Raw genomic sequence first — 15701 nt, forward strand, 5'->3', positions numbered from 1 at the left:
AGTGACTAGGATGTTGTACAGAACGACCATCAATAATCACAATCAGTAATTTTGTGAAACAATTTACAAATATCATAAATATAGTGATTACAATATTGTGTAATGACACTGAAGATGTGAAAACAAATAATTATGCTGATTATACATGCCAATTCTCGTAAAAGTGCAAAAGAAGGTACAGTGTATGCAATATCCAGGTGTAATGTGTGTGAACAAAGAAGAATAGGAATAATTATTAGAAAAGACTATATATCTAGGGGCCTGTACAGGCGAGTGATAAATGATGATGAAGATAATAATGTCTATGATGATCAAACTGGAATGGGATACTTTGGAAAACATTTCAAATACTAAATGCATACTTTGAAAAACATATCAAATACTAAATGCATTTCGACTAGGGAAGCACATAGAGACAGGGCTAGCTGGGCCTAAATAGCCCCGCTCGAAAGAGAACAAAAACACATTTGGGTATGGGAGGCAGACTAACACTGTATTGAAAAGCAGCCATTGATTCAATGCAATGCATTTCACCACCCCTGAGCACTATAATAATATGATCTCTCGAAGAGGGCAATGAACGATTCAATTATTTCTCATATCCAGTCATCCTCACAAATTCATTCCATTCGACAACTGCTAGTACTGTACTAAGTGCTCGGAGTTCAAGTGCAGACGTGTGTTTGGTCGAATGTTCAGCTATTTTTGTTCGAGTTAACCTGTTCCGGGCTTTCCGTCCCACTGCAAGAGCAGAGGCACTGCAAGAGCAGAGGCCATGCCAGGAGGCGGATCGTCGGCCGAACTCCTGCGGGATACGTCACGTTTCTACTGTGCGTGGGAGCTTCGCGTTCGGGCTGGTCTTTGTCGGCTCGGCGGTTGCAATTGCGGCCAGACCTGGATGTGGATGTCGTCATGTGCTAAAATTAAACTGTCAACAAAGTCTTGTGGTATTGCACAACAGCTAGCAAGTACACAGCCACAACAACAGGCAACAGCCCATGCCATGGCGTATAAAATTGCCGTAAAATCAGAAAGTATGAAGCACAGTAACGAGGGAAGCCTGCCTAGTAGTGCGATAAGGAGGAAGGTGGTGCCGTAGAGAGCGACTAACAACTTGAAAAAGCAATCGGCGACAGAAATTAAAGGAGGTAGGCCTAAATTAGAGTCTGTTTTGAATGTATAACTATAACGTTAGTTGTTAGAACTATAACAAGTTAGTTTATTCCTTTAAACGTTAGGTAGATAGAATTAAATAGTCCAAACTGTAGGCCTAACCGCTAGTATTTTTTAGGCTAAACAATGTTCTTACACCAACGACAACGTCCAAACGAAGATTCGGAATCAACAGGGAGGCGCGGCTTTATTTGTGTACTAAATCCCTGGCCTGAAGTTGCAGAAGACATACAGACAAATGTAACCCGAGGTGCTGTAACCAGTAACGACATGAATGTGTTTGGGTTGTGGGTGCAATTAAAATTCAGATAGCCTTGGCATATAGCCCAGCCCCATCATTATATTGTGGGAGTTTCCATGGAACATTTATATGTATACATATAACAGGGCCCTTGCTTGTAAATAAACATATAATGTTGTCACTGATGCCGGTATCAGCATCACCCCAATGAGATTTATAGATCTACTACTAGTGATGATTGATGAGTATGGTAAATGGCTGAGAATGCTGCAGCTATTTTCTGGGAATGAAGGAAGACTTAAATATGCCTGCTTGATGTAGTTACCTATACCTTCAAATCTACTTGAATCATCTATTTTAATTGTTATAATGTTGTATGCGTCTGTCTATATTTGCAGGGCACAAACACACCAGGTGTCCAAGTCTTTTTAATCAACAAGTAAAGCAACCTCAGGGGCTAGAGAACCTAAAGAATCATGGTGCGAAGAGAAGGAACCCGCTTTGGTCTTGCTACCAGCCACAATGTCAGGCGTCTGCCCTTCCCCTACAAACAACTCTACAGCAGGCAGAGTATCGTGGTCAAGACCAAGATTGATGGTGAGGACCATCAGGTCAAGAAATCTGCCAAGGCTGCTGTGAAGAGGCAAATGGAAAGTGGTGCTTTCAATATGAAAGGTAATGTGTTTGTAAAATGCTGAGTGTATACTGTACCCTGTTTCATGGTAATGTTCCAGTATGACTAAATTGTTACCATACTTTAGTGTTGTTTTACTCTTGTCTACTTTAAGACATTTTATCACAGTATGATGAATGTACTCACCCAGCTAGATAAAGCTACTTTTTTTTTTTCTGAAATGGCAAAGCTCGTGTGTGTGATGTTAACATTTGCTAACATGAAAGCGAGCTTCTACACCACCATATTTTGTGTTCATTTACGGTCGACACTAGGTTCAAATATTAGTCTCTTTGTTGAAATGCAGCATGAATCGCTTTTTGACTGGTAGTTTGGAACCAAGTGTATAGTGAATCTTTTTTATTTTCAAGGAATGAAAATTGTAAACTGTACTGTACCATTTTCATTTTTTGTTTTTAGACGATACTGAGCAGAAAAGGATTCATTTCTCCCTCAACAAAGCCAAGCGATGGGAGGTGATAGAAGGAATTAGGGATGAAGAAGAATACTACGGCAACCGCAGCATCATCACGGAGCACCACATGCTGAAGCAGGGCCGTGATGGGAGGAATTGCACAGGAGTCTATGACTCGTCGGTCAGTGATGCCCCAAAGTCTCCAAAGAAGAAGTACACTGCTGCCACCGATGTCTTTGTGGGACAGCAGACTGGGGATGTGATAGGAAATGATGATGACTTTGGGAAGAAGAATAGATGGAGATCTAGGAGGAGGAGAAAACATGATGAGGAGGATGCTCTTCCAAGCACTGTGTGGTATGATGTTACATTGGCTCCTCCCAGGCAAACCTTCCAGACATACTGCAATCCTGCAGGTAAGGGTAGTTGTGTGTTTGTGTACACATTGTACATGTGTTTGTGCGTAAATGCTAAAGTTGCAAATGATTTGGGGGACTTGCAAATGATTTGGGGGACTTGCATTTGATTTTTCGAATGTTTTAGATTACTCTTGAGGCTCAGGCTCATCAAAGCCGTTTTATAATCAGCACTTTATTCGTTTTCCTCAAATACAGATAGCGGAAAACCAAAGAGAAACAGCAGAAATAGAACACGGAAGTTCCATCAGTGCAGTATGCAAGAGTTCTACTCAGACAGACAGTGGGAGTTTGATGAGGACTTCACCCAGGACTGGGAGGAAGAAGAGGAGCAGTACTGGCAAGAAGAGACCAAAGTTGCAGAACCCTACCAGGCGTGCACCGATGCCCTGGAAGTCCTTGTTACCAAGGCAATGATGGAAACTCATCGCCTTGGAGACCAGAAGCATCGCGATGTACATCAGGAGGAAAGCCAGCAGACCTTGGGTACCAAGGATCGAGTCTTTCTTGTTGACAAGGAAGATGTCATGGTAATTGTTGAACCTCAGCTCACTGATGACGTGTCGAAGTCAACAAGGAAGAAAACCAGGAAGGAGAGGAGGCAAGAGAGACTGGAGGCTGAGAAGGAGACAAAAAGGCAACTGAACGAGATAGAAGAGAAAAAGAAAATGGAGGAACTTGCTGCCCTTCGCATCAAAGCAAGTGTTGATGTGGCAGTGGAAACCACCAGCATTGCCTTGGATGCACTGAGCGGGAATTTTGGTGAGAACTACACCGAGGGTCTGTGCACTCCTCGCCGATTTGCCATCAACATCACTGACTCGATCATTGACCGTCTTCAGACCAGTGCCAAAGGTGAAGTCTTGGCCAGTAGTCTCCTGCAGGCTGGTCATCATGTCTCTCTGATCGTGGACTGCATGCTTGATCCATGGCTGAGTGTAAAAGAGGATGACAGTCTGGTAGAGGACATCAGAGTGAAGCTGTGTGGGGTGACTGAAGACCGAGAGATGCTGTCAGAGTGCCTGACTGGTCTTGGTGTCTGCAGCATCTCAGATGTGGTCCATGCTGTGAGCTCAGGAGTAGCGGCATTGCCTGCAGAGAGGTGAGTTCTGTCAACCATTCTTAAAAGAGCATCTACAAGTAGTTTGTAACATTGCCTTTTTGTTTGATAAGGCTTTAGACACGCTTCGCTGCAGCTGCATATGGTAGAAATTTGCTTGAGTTTGCCAACAGGGTACTCTTTAAAATGTTTAAACTGGTGCCCCAGTTATGTATCAATGACCCATGAAGCTTGTGTGTGGCATATTTAGATCTCAAATCAAAGAAAAAGGTAGAGAAAACAATTGTCAAGGACAGTGGAAATCAGTGGAAATCACTGCCAGCCAAAATTCATTTCAAATTTCATGCAAATATGTTATCATATGAAATTTCCACTGCTGTAATTGTCATATGGTTACCAGAAGACAAACATCTCAATAGTCAAACTAATAGATTAATTTGTAAACATGAATAAAACATAACCCATTCCTGATTATCTCATAAAATGTTGCATGTATTTTGAGGCTTAATGTCCTTAATTCTGGTTAATACCTCACTTTGCTTTGCCAGTATGTGGTGCATTCAGTATGGTTTTCTGCCTCCTGGAAATTCATCTTTGAACACCAAACATCAGTATCAGCATCTATTTTCTCTTTGCAGATATTTGTTTGAAAAATCAAGCTATTCTTTGGCTGGTAAGCCAGTTTTTGCCATGGAAACCACTCAGTCTACACTAGGCTGGAGGTATGATGTCACCAATCCACACAAGGCAGTCCAGAAGGTAAATACAAAACAGAATACAGAAATACAGAAAAAAATGGTACCTTATTAATCATGCTCAAAGGTAATTTTGATACCATGGATACCAACATACTTAATAGTACTAAAGAAGCAACTGCTTTGTGGCAGGTACAGTACCCTATTTGAGTGATTATGTTGTGTGTATATATATATAAATATTCATTTTTTTATAATTATCATTTTTTTTAATGAAAAGCAGTTTCTGTTTCCAGCACACATAATGTTCAACTCTCAGGCTGTTTTCTGATAAACTGTTTCGTGTTTGCCCTCTGATTTCATGCCATGTTTGTCATAGTTGCCATAGTGAATCTTTGATAGATACTCTTTGTTTTTTTCTTTTTGTTTTGTTTGTTTTGTTTAAATCCATAGGCTCTACAGCAGAAAGATGCAGAAGACTGTGAGACTGATGACAGTACCCCATCTGTATCATCCAGTGAGTGTGGATACTGTAACATCTGCTATGAGGAGCTGAGTGAGAATTGTCCTGGCACCGCTCTGACTGCCTGTAGCCATTGGTTTTGTGACCAGTGCTGGAGCAGTCACATGATGTCAAGGGTGGAGCAGGGAGACCTCAGAATTGCCTGTCCAGTAAGTATTCCCAGTCTTCTCCTATACCAATATCTATCCTTACTCAGAGAACCCAGTACTACATTATGATACCTTCATTTGCCAAGCATTTCCACCATGGCTCAAACAAATGTTTGAACTGTATAGATGTAGATTTTAATTATTTTTCCTTCTCACTCTTGACAGGGTTACCAGTGCACCAGTCTTGTGGATGAGGTTACCATGATGTCATTCCTCCCAGCCACATTCTTTGCTCGTCACCTAGCAAACAAGGTGAATACTGCCCTCATGCTGCAGCCAGAGCTGCAGTGGTGCCCCAGTCCATCATGCGGTCGTCTGCTCACAGTGGCCAGTCAGAAAACAGATGTTGGCAGTGTCGGCAAGAGAGGCGTGGTTCCAATCAGCTGTGAGTGCGGCTCATTCTGGTGCTCCGAGTGCAAGAAGGAAGCTCATTGGCCAGCCTCTTGTAAGCAGGCAGAGGTGTACCGCAAGAAGGCCGCCAAACTTCTGCGTGAGTTGACTAAGTTTGTCTGATTCTCATTCACTTAAGTATCAAATGTTATTGGCATTGCAAATTAATCTTTCACTACTGTGTGATGATGTCCCTTGGCTCACTGAGAACAAGGCAATTAAGCTATTGCATGAGATCAGTTGAAATTAACCTGAAATGTGTGCATACAGTGGATGCAGAAATAGTAGCAAAACACATTTGATAGTGAAGTTGAAGTTACATGGGATAACTTATGCAAAAGATGTGAATTTTCAAGGTTTTGATAAAATTTTGAGCTGTCATAGCTGGATGTGAAGTCTACAACAATATGTGATGCTTAGAGTAATATTTCCCTTGCCCTCTGAAGGAGCTTTAAAGCCAAATGCACTTTGACCCCTGTTACACATGAAAGGTTGCTCAAGGCCTGCTTTTTGTAGCCAACCTGAGGCCGCTTTGTGAGCTATTCTACACATGAACTTTGGGCCAACTCAAGCAAAAGCACAACAGCGTTTTACATGTATATGGTTTGGACATAATACTATGGTTCACATGGCCCCTCTGCATAAGGTCATGTGACTAGTCAATAGCGCAGCTGTGAAAAATGGCCTCGGGCTGGATGCCATTTTCACAAAGCTGGCCAGCCTCAGACCACCTGAAGAGGTGGCCTGAAATAAAGTCAACCCGATACTGGCCCAAGATTTGTGTGACTGTTGACACATACAAAAGGAAGCTGACGTTAGGCTTGTCCAAGGGCGGCCTTGCGTTAGCTTCTTCGTATGTGTAACAGGGGTATATCTTTGTTTTTGGTGGGAAAATGAAACTTGCATGACTTGTTTCCCAAACTCAAAAGAGTTCCAGAGGGGGTGAAAAATACTAATAGATGTTAAATCAGAATACAAATATACTTTTTATGCTCTCTTTTCAATCATATTTTCTTCATTTCAAGTTTCTGCAAAGCTTAAATCACCATTGCTTCTAACAAAAGGAGAATTAACCTTATGTTGTGCCTTTTTTTTTTGTCTCTCTCTATTGTCTCTTTAGGTTCGAGGCCTCTCAATGGCGACCTCACTGTGCGTGTGCCAACCAAGAGATGCCCTAATTGCTATTATCCCATTGAGAAGGAATATGGCTGTTACTTCATGCAATGCAAATGTGGACATCAATTCTGTTGGGACTGTGGAGAAAAAGCAGATCACTACCGTCACCGCTGTGTGAGGAAGATTTGGAGCACTCAGGTACATTACAAAACTCTTTCTAAATACTCATTTTGACATTTGCATTTTGCGACTGATACGCTTAATATTGGCCAGGGCATTTTGACTTAAAGAAAATGTTCCAAAAAATCTCAGATAACACGCCCATGATTCCTTTAGCCAATTTGCCAGAAGCCATTTTTATGTATTTTTGTTGCTGAATTCTTGCAAGCTTGATGTTTTCACTCTGTGGCATGCAGACCAGAGATGAAATATTTTGCGATTTTTATCATCTTGCTGTAGGCAACTAGCTTTCTTGTGTTTGCATGATTGATTGTGCAAATGACTTGAATAAGCCAGTTCACAACTATGTCATGTGCACATTATTACTACAAATGACCTCTCTTTTGTCTCACTTGGTTATGCACTTAATAATCCTTTTCAAAGTGACACAATGCATAAGCTTTCCCGACAATTTATGGAATTTGTTTTATAAACACAAGATGAACTTGCCCAGACTGGTCCACTGATCAACCAACACTTGGGGAAGCATCCAATCTTATGTTTTGCTTTGAATGCATCAACAAACTTTTGTTGTTGTTGTTGCTTTGTTAACATTACCAAATACCAGGCTTGTTGTCAGGTGGATGTGTGTTGGCAATGACATTATAAGTGACCACCTGGTGTTTTGTTGTACCTCATCAACTGCAGGTATACACGATCAGACCGGTTGACTTAGTGGTCAAGAGCACAGTGGAACTGGCTGCTGGACATTACAAGCAGAGAACACACTTTGCCTGTCATCGCAGAATCAGGAAAGCAAGGAAGCTTGCATCCAGAGTGGTATGTCAGAATCTCTTGATTTGTAATGGTTTCTTGATCTCAACGGTTGTAAATCTCATGTGGCACATCTCATCCTGCTCTTCATCTCGTAATTGCTTCACTTTTTTTCCCCTTACAAATTACCTTCCTGATTTAATTTTGAAACAAATGTCTCTAGGCAGTATAAAGAATGACATGAAGAATACAGGTTGAAACAACATTGATTGAGGTGAAATTCAACCAAATTTGCAGCAGAACAAACAAACAAACAAATAACTGACCACAGCTCCGTATTGTGGCACCAAAAAGAGACAAAAAAATAATGTGCGTCTATATGTCTGTTGGTTCTGCAGGTTCCCCCCCCCCAAAAAAAAAACAAAAACCCAACAACAACAAAACAAAACACACACACACATGAGAGAGATTACTGTGTGAGTATGTCAGTCTCGAGTTCTAATCATCGTGCTATGTCATACCTCATGTCTTACTTCTCATCTTCCTGCACCACAGAAATGTGAGAGCAAGGAGGAGTCAGATTCTGATGACACAGTCAGTCTCTCATCCTCATCGTCATCGTCATCCTCATCTGTTTCCATAACAACCAGAGATAGACGACCCTCGCCTTTCCTCCAGAAGATCAGGGGGATTTTGAAAGAAAGTGCCGACTTTCTGTCAGAGGTGAGACAATTGATGTCCTTTACCTTTGCTGACTACTGCGTACTTTGAAAGAAGAAATTTGAAATGAAACATTTTGTGCATTGAAAAGCACTCTGTGAGTGCAGACCTCTGCCAAGCAGCTCATTTCCACACATAAACACTTGTGCTAAAATGGCCCTCTTTCCCAATGATAAAAAACCTTTCTAGTTAGTACAGTGTTTCTACCTTTAGATAGCTTCTTGCTGTGCCTTGAGCACGTATTCAGTGTGCGTATGTGCACCTCAAGGATGTGCAGCCTGAATTTCCACAATGTTTGCCCAAAGAATCCTTTAAAAGATTGTAAATTTATTCTCGGATCCAGATGGTGATCCGGATTAGTACCAAAATTCAAATCATCTGTTCCTTGTGTCATCAACTTTACTCGAAAATGTAATTAATATCTATTCATAACTTTTTGGAGTAGACAAAACCAATGCCAATGGAAGCATAACTTTGGCAGATGTAATCAGTTGAGTAATGTCAGATGATCTGACACATGTGATTCACATCTCATTTTTTTCCAAACAGGCTGAGTTTGTACTCGAAAACCTGGAGATCTTCCTGTCTAATGCCCCACCCAGCAGCAGGAAGACAAACCTCTCAGAGCACAGGACCAGACTCATCTATATCACAGATATCCTACACAGGGTAAGATTGAAAAGAAATGAATTTAATGAATGGAAAGGAATACAGAAAATGGATAGTCCCTTCATACCCTCACAATAAAACAACATAATGTATGCCAGTATGATTTGTAGCTGTAAAAGATGTCTCCAACTAACAAGGTATATTTTGGGTTTCTGAGTGAAATATGCTCAATGCAGGTACACCAGTCAGGATTCTACATCGAACATGTATTAATGAATTTGGCCATCCTTGTATGAATTTAATACCTGTGTGTTTGTGGAAAAATGAAAACAAAATTTTGTGTTATGTGATATTCATATATTGATCCATTGCATAGTTAGCTCTCCTGTTAAGCTTTCACTGAACCAAATATTAACTTGACTTGCACAAGGTCGGTCTAACTCACCACTGTAGTCCCCCTATGTAATTGCAGTTCTCTGTTGAATGTTGAGTTTGTGCGTATTTTCTGTGCAAGGACTTGTTTGTGATTCTGTGTATTTGTTTTTTTGCCCCTCTCCACTTGTACAGATATTCAATGAAGAAGACAAACTTGACATCAACAAGGTCCAGCATCTGTTGCATTGTGGGAAGAGCTGTCTGAGCTGGGTGGCTCTGAGTGCAGTGCACCTCACCAATGTAATGGCATCCAATGCCAGTGAAGAGTAAATGCACCTCACCATTGCAATGGCATACATTGCCAGCGAACAGTAAATGCACCTCAACAATGCTATGGCATCCATTGTCAGCGTAGAGTAAATGTGAAAGGTGTTATGAAAGCCTTCAAGGATTTTGGAGGTTTTTTTTTTTTCTGGGTTTCATGTGGTTTTACACACATAAATAATTACAAAGTCATATTTTGATTTTTGTCTCTGATCCAGTAAGTTTCCAAATTGTTTAAAAAAATACATCTCTTCTATTTGAGCTACTCCTTTTTTTTTTGTGGCTGTGTCAAAGTGTATGCTTTGGTGCCGATGACTGTGGATGAATAATTATGTTGAATAAGTATCCATTAGCTTTGTCTGAACGTCAAATGAACCTGTTGTGCCTTTGTTTACGGACATACTTAAATCAGATAAGGAAATAAAAATGTCAGCAGTAAGTGTGTCTGAAATACTTTCATACACGACTCATGTATACACTAAAGTCAATTTGAAACAAAAGTCTTTATGCTTCGATTTCAAAGAAAAGTAAGACTGCTATTCATTCATATTCAATAGGGTGAATCTTAATTGATTTTTTGTCAAATAGGTAAGAAAGCTTAAGAAGCATTTGTCTGGTATGATATTACAATCATGGGATTAGTGAATCGTAGAACCAGTGGGGTGATCAAACAAAGCTATTTTGTCTTCACATGGATCATTTTCTCCAATTGATGTACTGTAAAGACACAATCCCTTTTTCTCAATGTCATTCCCAAATTTTTCTTTTATCATATACTGGCGATATAACACATACAAAGCGTTGGTGGGGTGACAAAACCTCGTATCTCAAAAATGTCAAATGTTCAGGAGAGCTAAAAAACATGGCTGCCATAACACGCAGGCCCGTAGCCAGGATTTTTCAAGGGGGGGTGCGGTCACTAAAAAAATGGACCTTCGGTACCAATACCAATGATGACACACACACACACACACACACACACACACACACACACACACAATTATATATATATATATATATATATATATATATATATATATTCTTTGGACGACCGAACTACAAAAGTTGTATAAGAATTTGCGCGCGAAGCGCGCCGCAAATTGTGAATTTTGACTGTTTTAATGACGTTTTAAAGTATCGAGGAAATTTGTATTTTTGTCTGTTGCATGCAATTGCGTTACGGTATTTCATCTAGGAAATAGTAAAAACTCATTTTGCCAGGAAGTTGCAAAGTTTAATTGTGTTCGAGACTCTGCGCGCGTAGCGCGCCGCAAAATTGAGAATAGTGATTTTCCTGGTGTTGTTTTAACTTTTATTTTTTCTATTGTATACCCGCGTTAGCAGGCCTGAAGCCAGGATTTTTAAAGGAAGGGGGGATTGCGTTAATTAACAAAACGGTCCTTTGATACTGTCCCGGGAGGGGTAGCGACAATTAAAAGGTGGACACCATGCTCATACATGGACTTTCAAAATGGCCCCTAAACGAGTAATGATCATATGATTTTTTTGGGCCTTAAAAACAAGTATTCCTTAAATGTTTCCTGCACCCTAAAGAAGTACTTCATCATGATTGAACAATATACCATTTTCCCAAATTTCGGCCTTTTTGATACCCTTTGATTATATACGCTCGTACATCACACTTTCCATCTAATCCGTGAGAAAAAACGACCCCTATTACGCGTTTTCTTTAGCGAGTATGGTCACGGTGTCCACCTTTCAGTTGGAGTTTTCCATCCCATTGGATGCTGTTTGGAAGATGAAACATTCACTTTACTATACAGTATATCAGCCGTTGGTATGCGAGTTTGTCAAAAACGAAAATAAATAAGAAAATTTTTAAAACAAAATGAATTGTAAATGTGAACCATTTATATTTTGCCTCCTTGTGGTAGGATATTTCCAGCATTTCCGAACTTTCAAATAATCATTTTAGATTTAATAATATTAAAGGTAGTAGATCCGATTCGCAAACATCTCCAATATCAGTCAAATGTCATATTAACCATCATGCTAAGAAGGTTTTCTTTGTGAAATTTGGAGGTCAGTGAAATTCAAAAATTAAACATCCGTTAGCCATTGGAAGAAGTTGAGTGCAAATTCAGACCTCAGGCTTAGTGCTCAGATGTTATCCTATTTGATTTGATCTGTCTTACTGTGCACACTAAGATACATACTGGAATGGTTATTTCTTATTTATTAAAGTAATTATAGTAGCATATTTGGTTACTAGCTGTCTCTAAGCATTTTCGAATTTGGGCTGCAAAGAGATCCACTACCTTTAAGTTAGAAGAGAGATAAGTAAATAATGATAAAATAAACAAACAAAAAAGAATGAGTTTCTTTTGTAATACTATCTGACAAACTTTTTACTTTACCATTTTACTTCATAGCTCAGCACTTTCCATTCTCTCTCATACCCTCTTACCCATTACATTTAAATGAAATACAACTAAAATGAGTTTGCGTGCCTGCATAATACTCTTTGGAAATTATAAGTGAGAATGTTCTTAGGTTTTGGCTCACTTTAAAATGAGAACCAATAGAACTGTCACAACATGAGAAAATGTATAAGTAATAATCAACAGTACATTTCCGAATTTGGCCTGCAAAGAAATCCGCTACCTGTAAGTTAGAAAAGAGATTAGTAAATAATGATAAAATAAACAACAAAAAAGAATGAGTTTCTACCGCCGTATCCAGAACAGAGCCTGAAACGGTGCAGGCTCAAGAAATCGTTTGTACTAATACGTCTTGAAGTACTGTGTGATACTGTTGACTCAGACTTCTACAAAGCTGTAAGTAAGAATTTTAACCCAATCCGGCTCATTACCTGTGTTTTTTATGAAAAAGATGAATAAAGAATGTAAATTAAATAACGACGCGTCACAATGCAGTCTAACGCTCTCACAATGTTATCATACATAGGGTTTTTCCCTGACTGTTTTTACTCCGGAGCTCTTGCAATATTCAGGCTTTTGTAATACTATCTGACAAACTTTTTACTTTACCATTTTACTTCATAGCTCAGCATTCTCTCTCATACCCTCTTACCCATTACATTTAAATGAAATACAACTAAATTGAGTTTGCGTGCCTGCATAATACTCTTTGGAAATTATAAGTGAGAATGTTCTTAGGTTTTGGCTCACTTCAAAATGAGAACCAATCGAACTGTCACAACATGAGAAAATGTATAACTAATAGAGAACTGGAGTAAGACAGGCCTTTCATTTTGTTTCGTCTCTCCTGATCGTTCGTAAGAAATGCTAATTCATGACCACCTTTTCACAATTTGATTGGAGCATGCATTCATAATGGAAAATAGTTGACATAATAATCTATCCCCAGGCATTATCATGCCAACATGTACTTATATGTACATGTACTATATCTTTGTGAGACGTAGATATAAAATGTATCAGGTTTTCGATTATAGTAATTTCGAGGAATTTCTTTAATTTTTATCATAATTTATATGTAAACTTGAGGCTATTAGATTTTCATCCACTTACCTCTGTACCTGTGAAAAAATGCAAGTGTCAACCTTAATGTCATCCACGAATCGCACGTACTCGGGCGGCCAGTGGAAAAAAAAAACACCGGTCACACGCGCCAAGGGCCATGGCATGCAGTGCCAATATAATAATAGCTCGCACAAATTGATACATAACATTTGTGTTTGTGTGCATGGGGACGATCCGATGGTTCATACAACAAAAGGGTTTCGTACAATTATTTTTAACATTGTTAAACGTACTCTTCCACATTTACGTAGCATATAATGTGTCTTTATATTTATTTGGATTGTTATCTTGAGAATTGCTAAAAACCGTTATTATGAAAAAGTGGACCTTTCAGAATTTGGGGGGGTGCGTACGCACCCGACGCACCCCCCCTGGCTACGGGCCTGACATGTAAGTCAATGGAAACAGCCAACTTTTATTTATCATTTGTGACCTTATTTTTGCAGATGGGCATATAAGGATTGGGAATTACGTAGTAATGGTTCCTAGCTTCAATATAATGAAGAAAACTCATTTTCACCAAATATTGAGATACGAGGTTTTGTCACCCTACCAACGAAAGGCCATAATGTTGTTTTGGGAATGGAAATGTATTATGTGATAGATCTTGCCCAAAATTTGTTCTTGAAGGTATACCTGAATTATATTATGTCGACCTTTACCAGTGACCCTTGCTTTGCTGAAAAACCCAAAATAAAAAGCCAAGAATGAATAATGAGTCTATGGTTAAACCACAAATGTATTCAGAGAGTTTTTGAGGGTTTATCAGTTTTGAATTTAGACTCGTAGGCAAGCTCAGTAGCAGGACTTGTGACCTCTGCCTTGACAGTTTTGCTGGCTTCGATTTCTGTGTGTGCCTGCCTGCTAGCAATTCTATGCAAGAAGCTGAGAACCAATTTGGCCAAGGAATGATTTTATGTGTATGTGTGTGTGTGTGTGTGTGTGTGAGAGAGAGAGAGAGGGAGAGGGAGATAGGGAATTCACGGCCTCTTTATTTTCACGAGATAAGAGCAGTTCAATAAGAACTTATTGAGGGTAGACTACATTACTTTGCCACTGTGGAACAGCGACTAGCTGCATCAATATTAGCAACTGAATGACCTGATCAGGAATGTTTTTCAACACAAACTTTCCATATAAATGGCAGAAATTTTTTTTATAGTTTCATGGATTTAATGGGGGGAAATGCCATAAAAAAAAGAATAAAAATTGCCTTGATGTGGAGTTAGTTCTATACATAAAAAAAAACTCATATTTTTGATTGCTCAGAATTTGGAGAAGAGTGATTTATAGGGAAGTAAAACATGTCACAAAGATAACTGTGCTGCAGTTCTCTCTGTAGTGTAACCATTTTTGTGTGTGTTATATCAGGGCTCCACACTAACTTTTATTTTTGGTGGCGCGATCAGGCCACCAAATTCTTCATTTCTGAAATTTGGGTGGCCCGACGTGCGTCTCTGGCTGGCCTCGGGCCACCGGGCCACCGTTAGTGTCGAGCCCTGGTTATATACGTGGAAATTGTTGGGATCTAGCATCTACGAGCTTGGCATTTTACTGTTACATGTACCAACTGAAATATGAAAGCTGTGACTCACTTGGAAATGTATATGTATATACAGTTGTATTGTTCAAACATGACAGCTGAATTTACCACAATAGATGAATTTTGAAATAAACATACAGTAAAATTCATGTACAACGTTTTTGCATTGCTTCATTGGAATTTGGATTTTCTGTGATATCATTCATTTGCATGTGTTGTTTAAATTGGTTTCCTCTTTGTATGTGTGTGTAAGCATGAGGTGTAGTTTTTTGAAGGGTTTATATATACAAATGTATTAGTTTATGTATGAGTGTACAAGCTTATCTAAGAGATAATCAGCAGATGGAAGACAGATTGAGATACAGAAATATCTGCAGCACACTCTCATCTCTATCTATTGGTCTATCTATCTATCTATCTATCTATCAATCTATCTATCTGTTTGTCTGTATATATATATATATATATATATATATATATATATATAACGAAGAATAAACCGGTAATGCAATATTTCGCCAATATAGAGTTTATTGAACTCTATATTGGCGAAATATTGCATTACCGGTTTATTCTTCGTTAAATTGGAGCCAATACGTGAATTCTCAACATGTTTGGACTTATATATATATATATATATATATATATACACAGTGTATATCTCTCTAGCTGTATATCTATGCAATTATACATCTTAATGTACATGTATACATTTTTTTGAAAGCTTATACAGTATCTACCTTTGACCAGAAAACTGCTACAGTGAAAACTCAGTACGTGTATAACAAAATCATTAGGACCAAGACAGTTTGTTCTTTA

The 15701-nt window shown here is 39.1% G+C and overlaps 1 protein-coding gene across 1 annotated transcript; it reads left to right on the forward strand.

Moving 5' to 3' along the window:
* The first annotated feature begins 5230 nt into the window (after positions 1 to 5230).
* On the forward strand, positions 5231 to 9905 carry LOC139722879 (uncharacterized). Its single transcript, XM_071634160.1, has 7 exons — positions 5231 to 5345; positions 5511 to 5835; positions 6856 to 7049; positions 7719 to 7850; positions 8340 to 8507; positions 9054 to 9173; positions 9681 to 9905. Exons 1-7 carry the CDS (start codon positions 5301 to 5303, stop codon positions 9816 to 9818), a joined length of 1122 nt encoding a protein of 373 aa, XP_071490261.1. The 5' UTR covers positions 5231 to 5300; the 3' UTR covers positions 9819 to 9905.
* Positions 9906 to 15701: the final 5796 nt, after the last annotated feature.

Source organism: Diadema antillarum, unplaced genomic scaffold, assembly GCF_040938485.1.
Source record: "Diadema antillarum isolate AM-2024a unplaced genomic scaffold, OU_Dant_1.0 scf00000176, whole genome shotgun sequence".
Classification (NCBI taxonomy): domain Eukaryota; kingdom Metazoa; phylum Echinodermata; class Echinoidea; order Diadematoida; family Diadematidae; genus Diadema; species Diadema antillarum.

Excerpts from the sequence above, each read along its gene's own strand:
- LOC139722879 (XM_071634160.1), top strand. The coding sequence starts at position 5,301 with ATGATGTCAAGGGTGGAGCAGGGAGACCTCAGAATTGCCTGTCCA. Across the intron at positions 5,836-6,855 it reads GAAGGCCGCCAAACTTCTGC|GTTCGAGGCCTCTCAATGGC; the intron begins GTGAGTTGACTA and ends TTGTCTCTTTAG. Across the intron at positions 7,851-8,339 it reads GGAAGCTTGCATCCAGAGTG|AAATGTGAGAGCAAGGAGGA; the intron begins GTATGTCAGAAT and ends CCTGCACCACAG.